The following is an 18,698-nucleotide window of genomic DNA, read 5'->3' as shown; positions in this document are numbered from 1 at the left end:
ACAAAGATGCCCAATGATAAGATTGCAAATGTGGATTATTTTTACTCATATTTATGCATACATACTACAAATATAAATTCTCTATGAACTTTTATAAATAGAAAGCAAAGAGAAATTCAATTTTTCTAAGAATTAAAATCAACCACCCGACTTCAAAATACATAAATTAATTTTATTTATAAAAATTGACTAATGCATTTTATTTTATTTTTTTTCTTTTCTTTAAGTAACTTATAGATAACTTTATTTTTTTTATATAAAGTTTTCGTGTTAGGCATCACTATGCAACTTGACATCTCAGCTAAGCTGACACCTCAAGTAACAACAATCATCTGCCATCACATGAAAAAAAAATATTATTAAAAAAAAGAAAAAAGAAAGAAAATACAAAAATATGGGGGGACTAGACCAAAACCCATATGTTAACACAAACGATACATAGGTAGATTATACCTATTCATAAAGAATTCTAAGAACAGACTAGCTGGGAGTCTATTATACCAATGAAAAGATTCTCTATGAATAAATCCTAAATTAGCCAACTTATCAGCACACGCATTCCCTTCACGAAAAATATGAGTTAGCCTAAACCTGATTGTCCCACAAAAATTAAGACAAGTATTCCATCGATTCTGAAGCATCCACGGAACATTAGTCCTAGCAGTAAACGCAGCACAAACCAAGGCAGAGTCACATTCAAGCCAGACATTAGTAAGTCCCATTTTTTGAGCTTCCTCCATAGCATGTATAACTCCATAAAACTCAGCAACCAAAGCAGTTTGAACTTTAAGAAAAGCTGAAAAAGCACCAAGAAATTCTCCCATACTCCCACGAAAAATACCTCCACAAGTAGCAAGACCAGGATACCCCCTAGCAGCCCCATCAGTATTAATTTTGACCCAACCTGGTGAAAGAAATTCCCATCTAATAGGAAGAGGACGAAAAACTTTACCACTACGAGTCTTAATACCGAAAAACTTAATCACGTTGAAGTCCAACATATCATTCTTCATTGAAGCTTTAGACGAATTTCCCACTAAACAAGTTAAATCTTTAATTAGCGAAATAGCCTTAGAAACCCCAATCTTATCCTGAAATCTAGAATAATTCCTCATTTGCCATATCATCCATATAGAAAAGGTTATCACCGAAAGCTTAATCAATTTAACCAAAGGACTACCATCACTCTTAATAAAAGAAAGTAGACCATCCTTATTAGAGAAATGAGAAGTAAGAAAAATTTGTCGTACCCAACTCCAAATATGCAATGCGTTAGAACAATCAAAAAATAGATGTTGAATAGATTCCTCTTGCTTTTCACAAAGCGAACACATAGAACATATATGCAAACCCTTATTCTGAATATGTTGATCTGTAGGAAGTCGCCCATGAAAATTTTTCCAGAGTACTAGAGTTTTGGAAGGCGGAATAGATGAAGATCAAATGAATTTACCCCAACCACCTGGAACTTCTGGTTCCAAGAAAAAAATCCTAGCCAATTTAAGAGTGAAACGACCAGACTCATTTAGAATCCAATTAGGAATATCCTGTTCCTCTCTAATCATGATATGATTAAAAAAAAGAGGCATCTGCTGTAAAGAGAAGGGAATATTCCAATCACAACTTGTCCAAAATTGAGAGACTGTATCCGGAATGCTAACACCATCAGATAACCCTGCAATATTTGTTAAAGAAGTAGTAGAACACCATTTATCATTCCAGAAATTAATAAAAGAACCTGTACCAACAGTCCAATAAGTATAGTCAAGAATGGTAGAATAAAATTGCTTAATTCCAGGCCAGAGAGAGGAAGATCTATAAACCGTTCGAAATTCATATTTTGATTTAAGAACCCTGGCTTTCAAGAGTAAAGACCAAGGTTTGTCGCTATAAGCAAAGTTCCAAGCAAGCTTAAGAAGATATGCATTATTTTCATGATGAAGATTAATGATATTCAAGCCTCCATCCTCAAGAGGTGAACAAATTTTCCCCCAATTAACGGTAGCAATACCTTTTTTCAGAATATCACCAGTCCAAATAAAATTCCGACACCACTGCTCAACTTGCTTAATAAGTGAAACAGACCACTTATACATATTAAAGCTATAAGCTAGAGATCCAGTAATCACTGTATTGACCAGCTGAATTCGACCAATCATGCTAAGAGATTTACCTTTCCAAGATGCTAGCTTCAATTTAATTTTATCAGCCAAAGGTTGAAGAAACGACACTTTGGAGCACCAACAAAGATAGGCACTCCTAAATAATGGAAAGGCAAACAACCATGACTACAGGAAAGAATATTTTGAATTTTGGTGACAAATCTTGGAGAATTATCCATGGTGAAGAAACTACTTTTAGAGTTATTAATATATTGACCAGAAAAATCACCATATGTTTTAAGAAAAGAACTCAAATTTCTAAGAGACTTAATATCCCCCCTACAAAAAATAAATATGTCATCAGCATACAAAATATGAGAGGGAGTGAGATAACCGTGCGGACTGGCCATATTGAAAATCTTCTTATCATTCACAAGCTTAGAGAGACCTCTACTAAGAACTTCCTCTGCAAGACAGAAAAGTAAAGGAGACAATGGATCACCTTGTCTTACCCCTCGACTGCAAGGAAAAAAACCCACCAAACTACCACTTATTCTTATAGAAAGTATAGCTGAACGGAGAATTGTACTAATCCAACCGACAAATGAGGGGTGAAAACCAAAGCGTTTTAAAACTAATAATAAGAACTTCCAACTTAGAGTGTCAAAAGCTTTATGAATATCAACTTTGTAAGCCATATTACCTCCTCTAACCTTTTTAGAAAGCAGGTTAATAGCTTCAGAAGCAATACCAATGCAATCCTGAATCTGCCTACCTTGCATAAATCCATATTGATTAGGAGAAATGATTCTAGCAGCCACAAGTGCAAGCCTATCCGCCAGTATCTTGGAAATAATCTTAAACTTGAAATTAGCAACAACAATTGGCCTGTAATCTTTAATGGAATCAGCACCCTGAACCTTTGGAATAAGAGATACCACATTACTGTTCATTCCAGGGAGAACTCAGTTTTGTTTAAAAAACTGTTGAACAGCATTGCAAACATCTGTCCCAATAATTTCCCAGCAAGAATGATAGAAAACACCACCAAAACCATCAGGACCAGGAGCACTATTACCGTTAAGATTAAAAACAACATTTTTAATTTCAGAAAAATCTGGACACTTAATCAACATCATATTCTCCTCAGAGGAAACCATCGCAGGAATATAAGTACCAATAAAATCTTCCATATTATCAGTATCCAGAACATTAGAAATAGACTCAGCATAAAGATTTTTTATAAAAGTCCAAAATATGATCCTCAATGATTTTAGGATCCTCCGTAACCTCATTATCAATCCGTAGACGATGAATCCCACTAGAATTATATCTCCTTTTGACCACCGCATTGAAAAAAGAAGTATTTCGATCTCCATCCTTGAACCATAACATCCTAGCCCTTTCTTTCCAAAACAAATATTGACAGTGAAGAGCATGATCAAGCTCCTCCTTAGCAATCTTTTCTTGACAGAGAAGTCCATCACTATCAGACAAACTAGCAGTCTCTAAGCTTTTTTGAATACCAAGAAGGATGCCCTGCTTAAGAAGAACTCCATTATGAACATTACCAAAAGAATTTTTATTCCAGTCTCGAAGCTCAAGTTTCAACCTTTTTAACTTATGTTGCAAGATAAACATAGGACAACCAACAACCTGATTAGCCCAAGAATCATGAATAAGCTTTAGACACGAAGTGTCCTGAAACCACATCGAAAAGAAACGAAAATTGCTAACCTTCCGCAAAGAATTACTAGCAAGACTAGCAAGAATAGGGGAATGATCAGAACAATTTTTAACAAGAACCTGATAAGAACAAGATTCCCATTCATCCAGACACACTCCATTACATAAAGCCCTATCTAGTCTTCTGTGAATTCTATGCAACCCTTTCCTTCCGTTACACCAAGTATAACAAGATCCAGTAAAAGGCATACAAGAAAGATCATTAGTATTAATCCAGTCCAGGAATTCATTACAAGAAACCTGATTAGGAGCCACCCCCTCTTTACAGTCATCCGCCGAGAGCATAGCATTAAAATCTTCCAGAATACACCAAGGCCCTGTGAAGAAACTAAGATCCCTCCATAAAAATCGTCTAGACAAGTATGTGTTAGCACCATAAACACCTGCAAAGCTAAAACTTTTATCCTGCAGACGACAAGTTACAGAGATAAATTGATCATTAACCAAGAAATTTTGGACAAGATTAGGAACCGACAAACACCAAAGCTTAGCAACTTTATTAACAATAGGAGACGTAGCCACCAAATGCATATTAACAGATTTGAAAAGGACGTCGAAAGCATTAGTGTACGGCATCATGGGTTCAGCAAGAAAAACCAGGAGAGGTTTATGTAGGTTAAGTAAACTAAGCAACATCTCCACAGTTTTGTGGTTCCCCAATCCTCTGACATTCCAAAAAAATGAAGAGACCTTCATTGCGACGTTGTAGAGAGAACTGCCTTAGCAGTTTTCCTGGATTTACCAGTCCCCTTAGGTGGTCTCCCTGGTTTTCTTTTAGTGCGAACTGTTTCCTCCCCATTATCACTGTCATCCTCCTCCATGTCATTAGAGTCAGCCCAAAATTTTGAAACAACCTGATTTTCAATATGATCATAATTAATTCCAACAATGGTAGGGGGAATAGTTGACGCTCCAATATGAGAATCAACTCCCACATCTGTAGTTTCCAAACCATCAAGAGAAGAAAAGTGATTTTGAAGGACCAACGATATTGCTTTAACATCCCCAAGATATTTAGCCTTCCGAGGGGAGGTATGAGGCGACTGAGATGGTACAGTCACAATAGCAGTGACCTTCACATTAGGAACTGGTGCATTAGTATCCGCATGTGATTTAACCCTCCGAGGAGAGGTAGTACGCAACGGAGATGGTACAATCACAGGAACAGATACCTCCACATGATGATCATCAATAAAAGTTGTTGAATTTGACTCTGAGTCCTTAGCTTGCATAACAACAATTGAATCCAAAGTGGGAGTGGACAACCCCTGCTTGGGTGAGGACCTATCATGATCTGAAGCATCCTCAAGAGGAGGCATATCTGCAAAATCATCCTCCCCTCCACCAGTTTCATCAACTTTCAACTTATCAATGAGGCCTTCCACGAGTTTTGTCTCCGGATCTTTTTCCCTATATTCTTTACGTTGTTTAGGAATCACGGTCCTCCCTTGGTCCCTTTCATCAGAAGATGCCTTCTAAGAAGGTTTATGTTGAGGCCCAAGAACACGACCCTGGTCATGGATTGCCCGACATTGAGCAAGCTCGTGCCCAATCATCTTACAATGAGAGCAAAAAGGAGGGAGCCATTCATATTCCACACCAGCTACAAAAGCAAAGTCTGGACGTTCAACCAAAAGTTGATCGGAGAGAGGGGACAGAAGATCAATATCCACCAACACTCTAGCAAACATACCCCTATTCTTTCTCATAGTATGCTCATCCAAAGACAAAGGAGTACCAAGGCCTCTAACGATGGAATATATTGTATTTGGTTTCCAATACTCCAAAGGCAAATGGTAGATTCTAACCCATGTCTGAGCTTTGGTATTCTTCATGGTAGCTGGGACAAAGTCTTTTGTCCAGGCAAACAATCTCAATAAACCAGGAGATAACTTCAGTGAACCCATCCCGAGGGCCCATCGCATGTCTTCTATAGAAGCGAACTCAAACTCATAGAAACCTTTCCAAGAGGAATTGTTTTCCATGGTCCAAGAGCTTTCCACACCGGCTGCAACTTTTTAGTTAAATCCAGGTGTGTAAGAGGTTTATCCCCCTTAGATAGAATAATCCGACCATGGAGATGAGTTTTGCAATCCTCAAGACCAGCCAAGTAATCTGCCTCATCAATCCAGACAACAAACATGTCACCTTTAATACAAGGAGTAGGTAGCTGGGACAAAGGAATGTCACATGTATTTCCCAAAGCCTGAGCAAAAGTCTTCCTTTGACCGGATATAGAATATATTTTTTTATCAGGACATACTTCCCGATCCATCAAACAAGCCCATGGTATGAGAAAACCCGCAGAACCCTCCGTCATTTTAGAAGGCTAATAAGTTGCCGCGAAGAACTCCGCGCCGCACCTCCAGCTATTCCGCTGGTGAAGTGAGGCAATTTGGCTTTGAAAGCAAACCAAAAACCCAATTCTGACGAACCAGAGCCACGCCAATCTAGAACCCTCTCCCCTTTCGACCACAACATGCGGCGGCCAGCACGTGAGCAAGGTGCTGGAAGGTTCTCCAGGAGCCAAAGCGTGGCGTCCTCGTCGGTCAGGTCCTAGGTTAGCGACGAGGATTACACGGAGCTCGTGAGAGCCGCGTCAGCGAGAACGACGTTGGCGAATCGAATCCACGTCTCGATAGTGTTGCCGAAATCTAGCAGCGTCGGGATGGCGAGAATCGACGAGGATAAAGCGGTGGAGGCGGAAGGAGGTTTCGCCGCCGATCTGTATCCGAGGAGTAGAAGCTACGCTGTGGCGAGGAGCAAACCTTCCAAAGCTTAGGCATTGGCAGCCGCTCCCCTCTTCCTGGGTGCAGCCTCAGTACCCTCTCTGAAGCCGCTCTTGAATCTGCGAGGTACGTGACGCAAGTACCTCATCCTTCCAGTTCCAGTGGTCTTTCTCCTAATGGCCTTCACGCTCCAGTTATATTTTCTAATATAACTGTAGATAACTTTATTTAAACAAAGTCACAGTTACTTTTTTAATCCATACATTTAAAAAGAGATCATTTTTTATCCTCAACTAGGACACAAAATCCATCACTTTTATAGATTTTAAAGACCAAAAACATAAACAAAACTAAATAGAAAGCTAAACTTTATGAAACAAAATATATTTTAACCTTCTTTGTTCCATTTAGTCAAATAATAACCTGACTTATATTAAACATAACCACTTTTTTCTTCTTTTGAAAGCCACATTTCTCATCTTAAAACTCTTTGAACAATCCAAACGTGAAAAAAGAAGTTCTAAAAGTAACTCCCTCACATTCTTCTTCCAGCTAGTAGTATTACACATTGGAGGTATGAAGGAGGGATTTTTACCATTTCAATTTCATAAAATAATTATCGAAATAGGTAAAATTTCAAAAAATTATTAAAATAAGTAAGTCATGACTAGGTAATATGACTTCAATTAGTCTATCACGTTAACACATCTTCAATGTAATCAAATTTTAACTAAAATCATATCACCTTTACACGACTTATCTATTTTAGTATTTTTTTTAAAAAAAATTATCCATTTTGGTAATTAATAAGTGAAATTGTAATCTTTAGTAAAAGAATCGTATGAAGCAATTATACTAAAAAACAAAGCTTTCATGAATGTATGGAACCAATGAAGGAGTAAAAGAAGGAATTAGTATATTATACAAGTACAAGTTAGGCACAAAGGCCCTCCAGAAAAAAAAATTACAAAAAAAATAACAACAGTGATGTCCGGTGGGGTGTGGTATAGGTAAGCACTACTTATACATGAACACAAATTTGAATACATGATACACTTGGGGGAATAGTACCCCTCTGTTTACAAATTCTGCACACCCCTTTTGGACTGCCAATACCTCTCTGTCAACAAGTTTCATCTAATTTTCCTGTGATTACATAACTGATCGATGACTGAAGACTTGTCTTCTAAAATTGAATCATCTCACTAGTCAAGCCTTCAAAAATCCTCTCTATCTCTAGCAGCAAATCAATGATCTACGAAAGTCTATTATATACAGACTTTGCACCCCAGAAGCAGAAAAGAAAAGTCAAGATAATTCCAAGCAATTCTTTTGTAAGGGTGTCTCTACAGCACAAGGTTTCAGTTGAAGACAAGATGCAAAAACCATCCTTTTTAAGATATATGATGTTTAACAAGTAATTAAGCGGTTCCTCCCACGGCCTTTTCGAGAATACGCAATGTTAGCTACTAATGTATTACCTGCTGAAAACAAGGCACTTGGTCCCATGAGCTTCAAGCCAAGGCTTTTGACCAAAAATGATAGCCTGCTTTCATCCCCTCCCTCAACTAGTTGTAGCTGCTGCGCTTGTTCACGGGATAGTACAGTGTACAGCTGCAATGGCCACTTAGTTGAATTCTGGTAGCTGTTTAACAGCTCCTCATAACTCTGTTCGGTGTCACCAAAAGTTACTTGAAGAAGCCCCATTGAAGGCAGGCTCTCTGATGAAGAATAAAAAATGAAAGCAAATTTCCCACATTCAAAATCAGGCTTCTTAAATAATTCAAGGAGTATATCATGGTTTGGTCCAATATTCTTAGGCATATATTTCTTAGTATTGTTTTGCAGACGTGAAAATCTGTATATGCGTGAAGCTTCCCTTAAGCCACTCAAGAAAGCACCATGCATAGTTGCAGGATACTGCCTGCTTGTAGCCTCACCAGCGAAGAACAGTCTGGTTCCCACGCTTTCGGCTAGTATATCATAATCGTCACCAGATGAATGCACACTAACATGAGAGTAGGAACCATAAGAAAGGGGATCGCTTCCCCATCTCGTACAAATTGACTGAATTGGATCAGGTACAATAATGCCTTTAGGATGAAATATCCCTGCAGAACAAGGAACATTTGAAACAAGGCATATGAGGTAGCAATTAAGAATATCCATAGTATTCAAAATGGGAAAAATACATGACAGCATGAGAAGGAGAATAGATATAAAGACTATTTCAAGAACAAGGACTTCAATATTATAAAGGTAGCATTTGACACGAATAGAACATAAAGAAAAAAAAATGGAATGGGACATTATTGTTCCATTTAATGTGTTTAGTACCTACAAAACCAATAGTTGAAAGAAATAGATTAAATATATTTCTGAGATGTATTTACAAATGTGATTACACTGTCAATTTATAGACGGTTTACAACCTAATTAAGGAAAGAAATAATAGGTAAAGAAAACAAGAAATAATAGGTAATTAAAGCTATACAAATCAAATCACTAAAAGATATCAAATTTGTCCTAATAAATAGAAAATGAAATCTGCACTTAATTATGAAATAATTATCTCCTAATTATGCAACACTCTCCCTCAGATTGGTGAATGTATATCTATCATTCCCAACTTGCAAGTAAGATCTTTGAACTGTTTTGCGGGAAGTCCCTTAGTAAACATATCTGCCAATTTAAAGTCTTGAAGGGATGTACTCGGTGACTATAACACCATTATCCAACTTCTTCTTAGTGAAATGTCGGTCTATCTCTACGTGCTTTGTTTGGTCATGTTGAACTGGATTGTGTGCAATACTGATGGCAGACTTATTATCACACATCAAACCCAAAGGAGCTTCATATTTTATTTTGAGATCATCGAGTATGATCTTCATCCATAATAGTTCACAAACCCCTTGAGCCATGACTCTAAATTCTGCTTTTGCACTTGATCTTGCTACTACATTTTGTTTCAACTCTAGGAATATCATCAACTCACCATTCATGACTTGCTTCTTGCTAGATATTATGAGATATTGTTAGATATCTCTATCTAAGTAATGGACTTAGTCCATATTTTTTGTATGTTTCTTTTTTCTATATAAGCATAACCCTATGTGTTTAATATACACAAGGGATCTATCCTATTCTTCTTACTTTATTTTAATATGGTATCTGGAGCATAGGGTTAGGGTTCAATTTTTTTGTGAACCCACTGTTCACCGGTATTTTCCAGTCACCGCTCCACCGCCTCCACGACGTTGGAGTTGCCGCCATCATCGCCAATTGGCAGGTGACTGAATCTCTCCTTATCATCTATGGCTTCTTCCATTGCCACTATGTCTGATCTGTCTATTTATACAAATTATGTCAATGTTCATCTCTGCATTGACAAATTGGATGGAACCAATTATGACACTTGGGCCTCGGATATTAAATTATGACATAAGAGTCAAGGTTATGTTGATCATCTTACCCGCATGTTGTTGAAAATGAGGTTTCCCATTGGTTGAAAATTGATGTTCAATTATGCATTATTATCAAATTTACCATTAACTCATCTTTAAAACAATTTTTTAGTACCTATGAGACATGTTCAGAAGTTTGGGAACAAGGAAAAATTATTATACACGAATGATACTCAACGTCTTTATGGTGTGTCAAAATCTCCTCATAGTTGTTGCTCCCAAACGTCTTGATGGTGCAATGGCGAAATATTTGGGTAAACTTCATAATGGGCGTGAATATCTTTCTCATTCTTTTAAAACTTTTATGGTTTCTCATGGTATTCTTCATCAAACTTCATGTGTTTATACACCTCAACAAAATGGGACAACTGAACACAAGAATAAACATCTTGTTGAAATAACTCGTATTATTTTAATCCATAGTGATGTTCATCAGCGTTTTTTGGGTGATGTTGTTCTTAGTGCATGTTATCTCATTAATCACATGTTATCTTTAGTTTTAGATGAAAAATTCCTCATTCTCTTTTATTTCCACATGAACCTCTCCACCCACCCCTTACCTCCCAAAGTTTTTGGGTCCACATGCTTTGTTCATAATTTTAATCATAGTCTTGATAAATTATCTCCTAGGTTGCACAAATGTGTCTTTTTAGGGTTCACTAGATCACGAAAATGATATAAATGTTTCTCACATTCTCTTAACCGTTATTTTATTTCAGCAGATGTCACCTTCAGTAAGTCTTCCCTTTACTTTTAAATCTTCTCCTTCTCCTTATGTGTCTTCATCTAATCAAGTTAATATTCTTATTGTTTGTGATCCTCTTGTTCTGCCTAGTGCACCTAAAGATTCACCACCTCCACTATAGTCATCATCAGACTTCCCATTGTCCATTGACTCTCTTCTAGTGCCAACACCTCCACCCCCTCCGACTTCGACAGTTGAACCTAATCTTCCCATTGCCATCCGTAAAGGTATATGTTCAACCCATAATCCCTTTCCACATTATACTACTTTGAGTTACCATAGACTATCTCTACTTTTTTATACCTGTCTTTTATCTATTTCTTTTGTATCCATTCCAAAATCTGTAGGTAATAACTTAGTCATCCTGGTTGGCGTCAGGCCATGCTTGATGAAATGAATACGCTATAGAATAATGGAAATTGGAAACTTGTTCCTTTACCTTCTAGGAAATTTGTTGTTGGTTGCAAGTGGATTTTTGCTATCAAAATTGATCTTGATGGCACATTGGTCGTCTCAAAGCTTGCCTTGTGGGTAAGGGTTATACCTAAATTTTTGGTTTAGACTATGGTGATACTTTTTCTCCTGTGGCAAAGATGACTTATGTTCGCTTCCTCATAGCCATGACTGCCATGGTAGTCAAAATCGCGAGTTGCATCGTAAGATCGTACGATTTTATGATATATACTCATGGTGCCGATCTGCGATCACCAGAATAATACGATTCCGGCGGATCGCGCGGGATCGGCGTTGCAAATCGCAACTCACGTGGGATCGTCGAGTTTCGCGATGCTGGAAATCGCCACATGCAGCGCTTGTTACATGGTTGCGGTGGCGCGACAACATTTACAGTGTCGCGACGGCGAGTGGCACAGTGGCTGTGGTGTGGCAGCAGTAGATGGAGTAGTTGATATTAGGGTTTTTGTTTAAGATGGAGGAGGCTGCAGTAGTAGCATATGGGCTCAATAAGATAAAAAGCCCAAATAAGTGAAAAGAATCCACTTACTGCACAGTGAAAGAAACTACTTACTGCACAGTGAAAGAAACTACTTACTGCAAATTTAATTTTTTACTGAAATGTTACAAATTCTCCAACAAAATTAATTTTTTTAATCCAGTGCAGTCATGAATCCTGCTCTCCTCCCCCCTTCCCTTTCAACTTCCTCATTGCAGTCACGACTCCTACTATTCTCTCCCCTTTCCTTACACCTAATTATGTATTCTTTTATATATTATGAGACTCAATTATGAATTTCATAAAATTTGTAGGATCTTACGATCCGTGTTACGATTTCCGATTTACAATCATGTTTATCTATCCGATCCTAAGTAAGATCTCGATTTTGACTACCTTGATGGCTGCTCTTCAACGATGGTCTCTTTAGCAACTGGATGTCAAAAATGTCTTTCTTAATGGGGATTTGCAAAAAGAAATTTATATAGAGTAACCTCCCGATTTTGTTGCTTAGGGGAAGTCTTCTGGATTGGTATGTCATCTGCACAAATCCTTATATGGCCTCAAGTAGTATCCTAGGGCTTGGTTTGGAAAATTTAACAATGTTGTTCAACAGTTTGGTATGACTCACAGTCAAGAAGATCATTTCGTTTTTTACCATCACTCGAGTGTTCGGTGTATCTATCTCGTAGTATATGTTGATGACATTGTTCTTATAGGCAATGATCACCATGTCATCTCACAAGTAAAACAACACCTTTGTCAACACTATCCGACCAAAGATCTTGGTAAACTCAGATAGATATTTCTTGGAGATTGAGATAGCACAATCCAATATCGGTATTAGAATCATTTAGAGTCTATCCTAATGAGAGTTAGTTGGGCTTATCAGGCCACCCGTTATCGGACCGCTATCAGACCACTCATAAATATATAGTCCCATGCACGAATTGTCAGTCTCAGCATGAGGGGGTGTTAACGAGGAGAGGAAATTTGGGCGAAGAAATAAATGAAAACGGGAAATGTTATCAGAAATATAAACAGAAGCACTTGAATAAAAAAACCCATGGAACATAACTCTCCACTAATTGAGAAATATAGGTTATTGAGACACTCTCCAAAGATGTCGTAATTCCTCATCAGAAAATGTTAGCTTAAATTTAGATATATGTGTAGCCTTGTCAGGAAAGTCATGCAAAGAATAACAAGTTTCTTAAGTATGTCTCATCCTTTTACAATATGAACATTAGGGAGTACCACTTCTACCACCACTTCCTTTTTTCCTCGGTAAACACCATTATTGAAGATTCAACAAGATCTAACAAAACTCACTGATTTTCAGTGTTGGAGCACGAAGAAGACATGTCATATGGTTTTCCATTGAAGGAACTTCTTGACCTATTAAAATTTGAATCCATAGCACTCAAGACCAACACCATGCACAACTTATCAAGTTTCTTCCCTTTATCAAACAAAATATGCTTCCAAACACACTTTTAAGGCTTGGGCTTGAGCAAAAAAAGAAACCATGTCATTATCAAATTGCTTGAAAGATGTCAACTTTCTAGCTAAATCATATAATTGTTGAATATCATTCCCAAATATTTTGAACCTTCCTACAGAAGGAATTGCAGGTTTTGAAGGTCTTTAAGGTTCTAAAATGTTGCTCTACAAATTTCCACAAGAAGGCATAGTTGGAAATCAAGATTTTTCCATTACTCTTGACTATTTGATAGCACTTCAGTTATAATTTTTTCTAAATGATCGCAATATCCTTGACCAAGGAACCATAGTACCCTAGAAGCTGACCAAGATATATATAGTTTTTGCCATTGAGTTTCTTTAAAATTATGATTGGAGTTCGAAAACCGAAAAAATAGGGCCAAAATGACCTTGTTGCTAGAACAATAAGAAACCTAAACTCAAAGGACAAGGAGAACTCAAACCTATGTCGCACAAACACATACACGACACTCACATTGGGATACTTATGGTCTCCAAAATCTAAGACATGATGACACAAATAAATATATACATATACATATTTACATTGAACATTATTATGAATTATTTAAATAAACAATCAAGATTTATATATTCAAAAGTATCGACAAAAACGTTAGTCAAATATAACAATTCAAAGATATTGTTACTCAAATACAAAAGTGAATTTAATTTGTCCATTCAAAGTCATAAAGTAAACAAATCTAACTCATTTATGACATTTCACTCCCTTCTTGACCATCATCTTCATCATTGAAAAAGGATACTCTAGTTAAGATTCATCTAAAGACAAATTAACAACTTCAAAGAATTCTACAATATATAAAGATATGATATGTGGATAAATAAAATTGTTCTTCATAATACATATATAATCTAAATATTCCTTATTACATAGAATTCACTTCTTATTTCTATAATTATAAAGCAAACTTACATAATAAGTTTGAGTTTCTAACTTTTAAAAAAATTCACAGTGCCTAGCCTCATTAGCATTGTGTCGGAGGAGTGTTAGAGGCTCAAAAAATGTTTTTAATCTAGTACTTCAGAAAAGTGTATGATATGTAACATATGTGTCCACACGTGTCGGGCACAAGGACATGTAATCGAAAAGGCGTATCTGAGCTTCATAGACTTGGACCCACTTTCCAAGCAGGGAAAAAAAAGTTGAGGTCATTGCTAACTTTGGGGCCAACTTAAAAGAGTCATGCTAGACAAGGCAGACAAACTTGAGGTTTGATAGAGAAACCATAGGAAAAGGGGTTAGCATTGAAAGCAAGTGGGGACAAAACTAAATTAAAAAATACAAGGTTCTACATCACTTGATGAGATGTACAGCTATGTGTTTGTTGGAGGAGAAGATGACAATGGTCAACAGCGAGTGAGGGACAAAGAGTAGGATTGACCCACTCTAATACCAACTTGAGAGTGAAAATAGAAAAAATGCTTAAGAGATAGATCATCTCTTAACCAATTCATATAATATGGATCCTTTCATCAAAGATACTCGCAACCTACACATAGGTGACAGATAAATAGATAAGTTAACCTAATCTAACAAGCTAGCATATTAAAATTAGTTAAACAATTCTAACAAATTGGTAATACAAAACTGATAAGATAACCTATTCTAACAAGATAACTATTCAAACAAGTTAAACAATTCAGACAAGAAAAAAGAGAGAGAAAGGGACGAGCAAGTGGGTTATACCAGCATGCTATATAGTGAATGGGAAAATAGAACAACAAATGAGAAGCAACAAGAAGGGAAAAATATATTAACAATGAGGGTTCTCACAAACTACTATGTGCTGGCCAGAAAACAAAGATGATAGGTAGAAAATGTATGTGAGGACACGTAGAGGAGATAGAGGGTTGTGCAAGAGGCAATCTCTTCAGGATTCAGGAAAGAAAAAAAGACTATGTTATTCCTCTATAGAAAACCCCTGCTACATTCAAACCCCCCTAAAATACAGTTCCACAATGTTAAAACTTATAATTTAAGAGCATTTTCATGTTGATTGCTATGTTTAGACCAATATGTGCACAAGCAGCAATCTTGTCTACGGTAGTGGTCAACGACCATGACACCATAACCCTACACTATAATCTTCAAATAGCAGCATCATGCCACTATAGCATGCTATTTTCAATCAAAGTAAGATCCCATGAATATAAAAGTATAAATTCCACAAAGTATGAGAATATAATTAACTAATACATACATGTAATAATACCATTACAAGTTAAGCAATAATTTAGATATTTATTTAGTAGTAGTAGTAGTATTAAATCTCAATCTATTTATTTGGCAATACTATATAAAGATAAAAAAGATATCCAAATTAAAGACTAAATGGAAAGGTTTAATTCCAAATGAACACAACCCAAATGAACACCATTTCACATTCCCAAAACAAAATAAATAAATAACATATTCAGTCGTGTTATCATGCATGAGGATCTGCAAGTAAGTTGCAGTAATCAAAAGACTCAAATAGATGAAGCCATCAAAAGGGTGTCTTAGAGGTTGTGGCAGCCAAATGTCCTAAACAAAGAGAAAGCTTCATGGTGCTGAGCGAAAAGAACACCTAGATATGAAAGCTTCAAAGTTTGATGGTGTTACATGAAGAGAGTATGAATTTGTGGCAAAAAAATATCTGCAAGGAATGGATTTTTTCAATTCCACATGGCAGAGTCTTGCCAATGGCCGACGCCATAACCGATTATTGATAACACTGTATGACATATATCAATTATATATGTATAAAAAATGGCATACAGATAAAAATAAAATGCATGACAAATTGACAATAACTCAAAGTTTAATTCGTCAGATACTCGCCATAGATGTCAGGCAAATGAAGAATGCAATCTGCAACCGCAATGCTATAGTGGCCGCTATTCAATATCCAAGTAGTTTGGTAACGCAATAGTTATTAAGGCTATTTAACAACTCTGTTTTTATAATTAAAACAATATTTATGAAGCTATTCTATCCTATTTTATATAGTTCCACTCTTTTTAATAGAACCATGTTATATCACTCTTTTAAGCCCATGCTCAGTTTTACTATATTTTTAAGACAGAAAATATATGTTAAGTTTCATCCTGTTCAAATATGCCTACAAAACACTTCCCTAATTGGATAAATAAATACAATAATAATACAGGCATTCAAGTATCTATTAACATTCATCAAATAAATGTGATACCTTTTAAAACAGTCAAAACGCGATGGAGCAAAATGGAAGGATTTGTGGATTCAAAGGCTTGGGCGGCTTCACCAGCCACCAGCGCAACAAGCGCGGGGCCTCCGGAAACTGTGTGGTAACAGTAGAATAGGAAAAACTCCCCACGTTGATGACTATATTCATTGAGACATCCAAATGTGTCTTGATCTTCCCCCCAAAATACATGAGGAAAAACCATAGCAACTTTGTTCAGCAGCCCAAACCCCATCCTCTCAATTGCTGCCAGTTTCCTTTCAGGTAATTCAGGTTCAAAACTGATGGCCTTCTTTTTCAGAACTCCAAGAGGCACAGTGCATAAGGCAATATCTGCTTGAAAGACTTGGTCCCCAGCAATGACCTCAACACCCTCGTTCCCATATCTGATAGTATTCACAGTCTTTCCATAAAAAATAGGAACTCCTTCACATAGAGCTTTTATCAATCTCGTATTCCCTCCAGCAAGAAAGCAGTGATCACCACTCATCTCATACGGATCATCCTGATCCCAATAGGCAGCCGAAAGATTTGAAAGGCACCCAGCATTTGCGTATTCCAAATTTGCAAGATGCCAATCAAGCAACTGCCTCTCATCAGTACTTCTGGTCACGCTATACAATTTCCTAAGAGTCTCCAATACCGAACCAAGTGAGGTATCACTTGCAAACCCACCCATAATTTGCCTCAGCTCCATAACCTTGTCAAGCAACCTATTAAATACAAATTCAACGCTTGCATCCATTTCTGTATCAACCGGTGCCCCATTTGGCTTATATAAAGGGCAATTATCTCTGACTTTATGAAGTGGTATAGAAAGTTGTCGAGCCAGAACTCCCAAAGGGTTAGCATGAATGCCAGTGATAATGCTCCCACCAACATCAATGGCAGAAAATTTTCCCTCACGCCCTACCTTCTGAGTATAAACTCGCCCACCAGGCCGATTTCTGCCTTCCAAAACCACCACCTTGTAACCGAACGACAACAGCTGCCTCGCTGCTGCCAACCCTGCCAGGCCAGCTCCAATAACAACAGCAGTCCCCTCATTTGACTCGGGCAATTGAGAAGTAAATGCAGGTGAAACCCCAAAATTTATGTAGCCATTATACAAAAGGAAATCGTATGCAGAATTAATCAAATGCTCATACTCATTGCTCACAGTTTCCCTAATCATCCCTTTACTCAACCACAACCTCACATTCCCCCTCCTCCACAGAGCCAATATATGATTCCTTATCACTATGTAATCATTCTGCTCCTTCCCACCCAACTGCCTCACAACCCCAGCCCTAACCTCCTCCTCAAGCAAAGCATCAATAGGGAAACCAAGCGACATCGCAATCATAGCCTCAGTCTCAGTCTCCTTCTCCAAATCCTCTTTGGTCCTACTCCTCTTCTTCAAGCCACCCCCCAATTGCTTCTCAAACAACTCATCCATCAGATCCTCATCATAGCTCCTCAAATTCACTTTCCTCCTCAGCGAACGCTTCGAAACCGATCCGTTCGAAGCCGGGGATTCCATTATTATGATAGGAGTTCACAAAAATCACCAGAAACCCAAACCCAATAATGTGCCTATCCTTCTATTCAACTGTTTTCACAACTGCATGGAACAGCAAACTACGCTAGATTTGTGCAAAAGGGTATGCACAATTCACCAGTACCAATCAACGCCAAACAAAACAATCCTATCCCAATTATTTCCACTCTTCTTTCTGGAAGAACCTTCGTAACAGTTTTACATCATTCCTCTGCGCAGCAAAAAGGAAAAGCTTTACATCACTGTGCAAGTGTTTGAAACCACTGAGAAACATAACAAAACCAAGAATGCAAAAGGGAAGAAAAAGATAGAAAAAGGGCATACAGTGATTGGGCGTAAAAGCTCTTCTATGGAGTCGCCTGCAACAGTGAGAAGGGCACCATTGTAAAGGGAGCAAAGAAATGATATAACTGTTTGTTATTAAAAAGGATAGAATATATATTACTTTTTTATTGGGACTATTGGGCTATTGTAACACACAATACAAAAGAAATTACTTTTTGTACCCTATGTTTTCATCCTTTTAAGATCTTACCATTTTAGAATGCGAAAATATATCTCGAATCTTGAATTTCAGTAATAGTAGAATATATTTTTAGATTTTGTAATGTACCTACTTTTCCAAAATGAATTCAACATAAATTCAAATTATGAATACATATTAGCATAAATAAAAGTTCAACCATAAAT

At 37.1% G+C, this 18,698-nt stretch overlaps 1 protein-coding gene and 1 pseudogene across 2 annotated transcripts; both read right to left on the bottom strand.

The window, feature by feature from the left end:
• Positions 1 to 6,483: 6,483 nt before the first annotated feature.
• LOC150023278 (large ribosomal subunit protein eL37 pseudogene) lies at positions 6,484 to 6,984 on the bottom strand (annotated as a pseudogene).
• Positions 6,985 to 7,470: 486 nt separating this feature from the next.
• On the bottom strand, positions 7,471 to 18,430 carry LDL2 (LSD1-like2). 2 transcript variants are annotated; one of them, XM_068623101.2, is made up of 3 exons: positions 18,333 to 18,430; positions 16,457 to 18,219; positions 7,471 to 8,688 (listed from the first exon to the last, which is right to left on the bottom strand). In XM_068623101.2, the coding sequence occupies exons 2-3, from the start codon at positions 17,988 to 17,990 to the stop codon at positions 7,988 to 7,990; spliced, it is 2,235 nt and encodes a 744-aa protein (XP_068479202.1). In that variant the 5' UTR covers positions 17,991 to 18,219; positions 18,333 to 18,430; the 3' UTR covers positions 7,471 to 7,987. The 2 variants fall into 2 exon arrangements, with proteins under 2 accessions (XP_068479202.1, XP_068479209.1); XM_068623108.2 differs by having other exon boundaries at positions 16,457 to 18,250; positions 18,333 to 18,403.
• Between the last annotated feature and the right edge of the window lie 268 nt (positions 18,431 to 18,698).

Source organism: Phaseolus vulgaris, chromosome 11 (genome assembly GCF_051622355.1).
Source record: "Phaseolus vulgaris cultivar YP4 chromosome 11, ASM5162235v1, whole genome shotgun sequence".
NCBI lineage: Eukaryota > Viridiplantae > Streptophyta > Magnoliopsida > Fabales > Fabaceae > Phaseolus > Phaseolus vulgaris.
The sequence above is the reverse complement of the archived record's forward strand: the minus strand, read 5'-3'. Positions and strand labels throughout refer to the sequence as shown.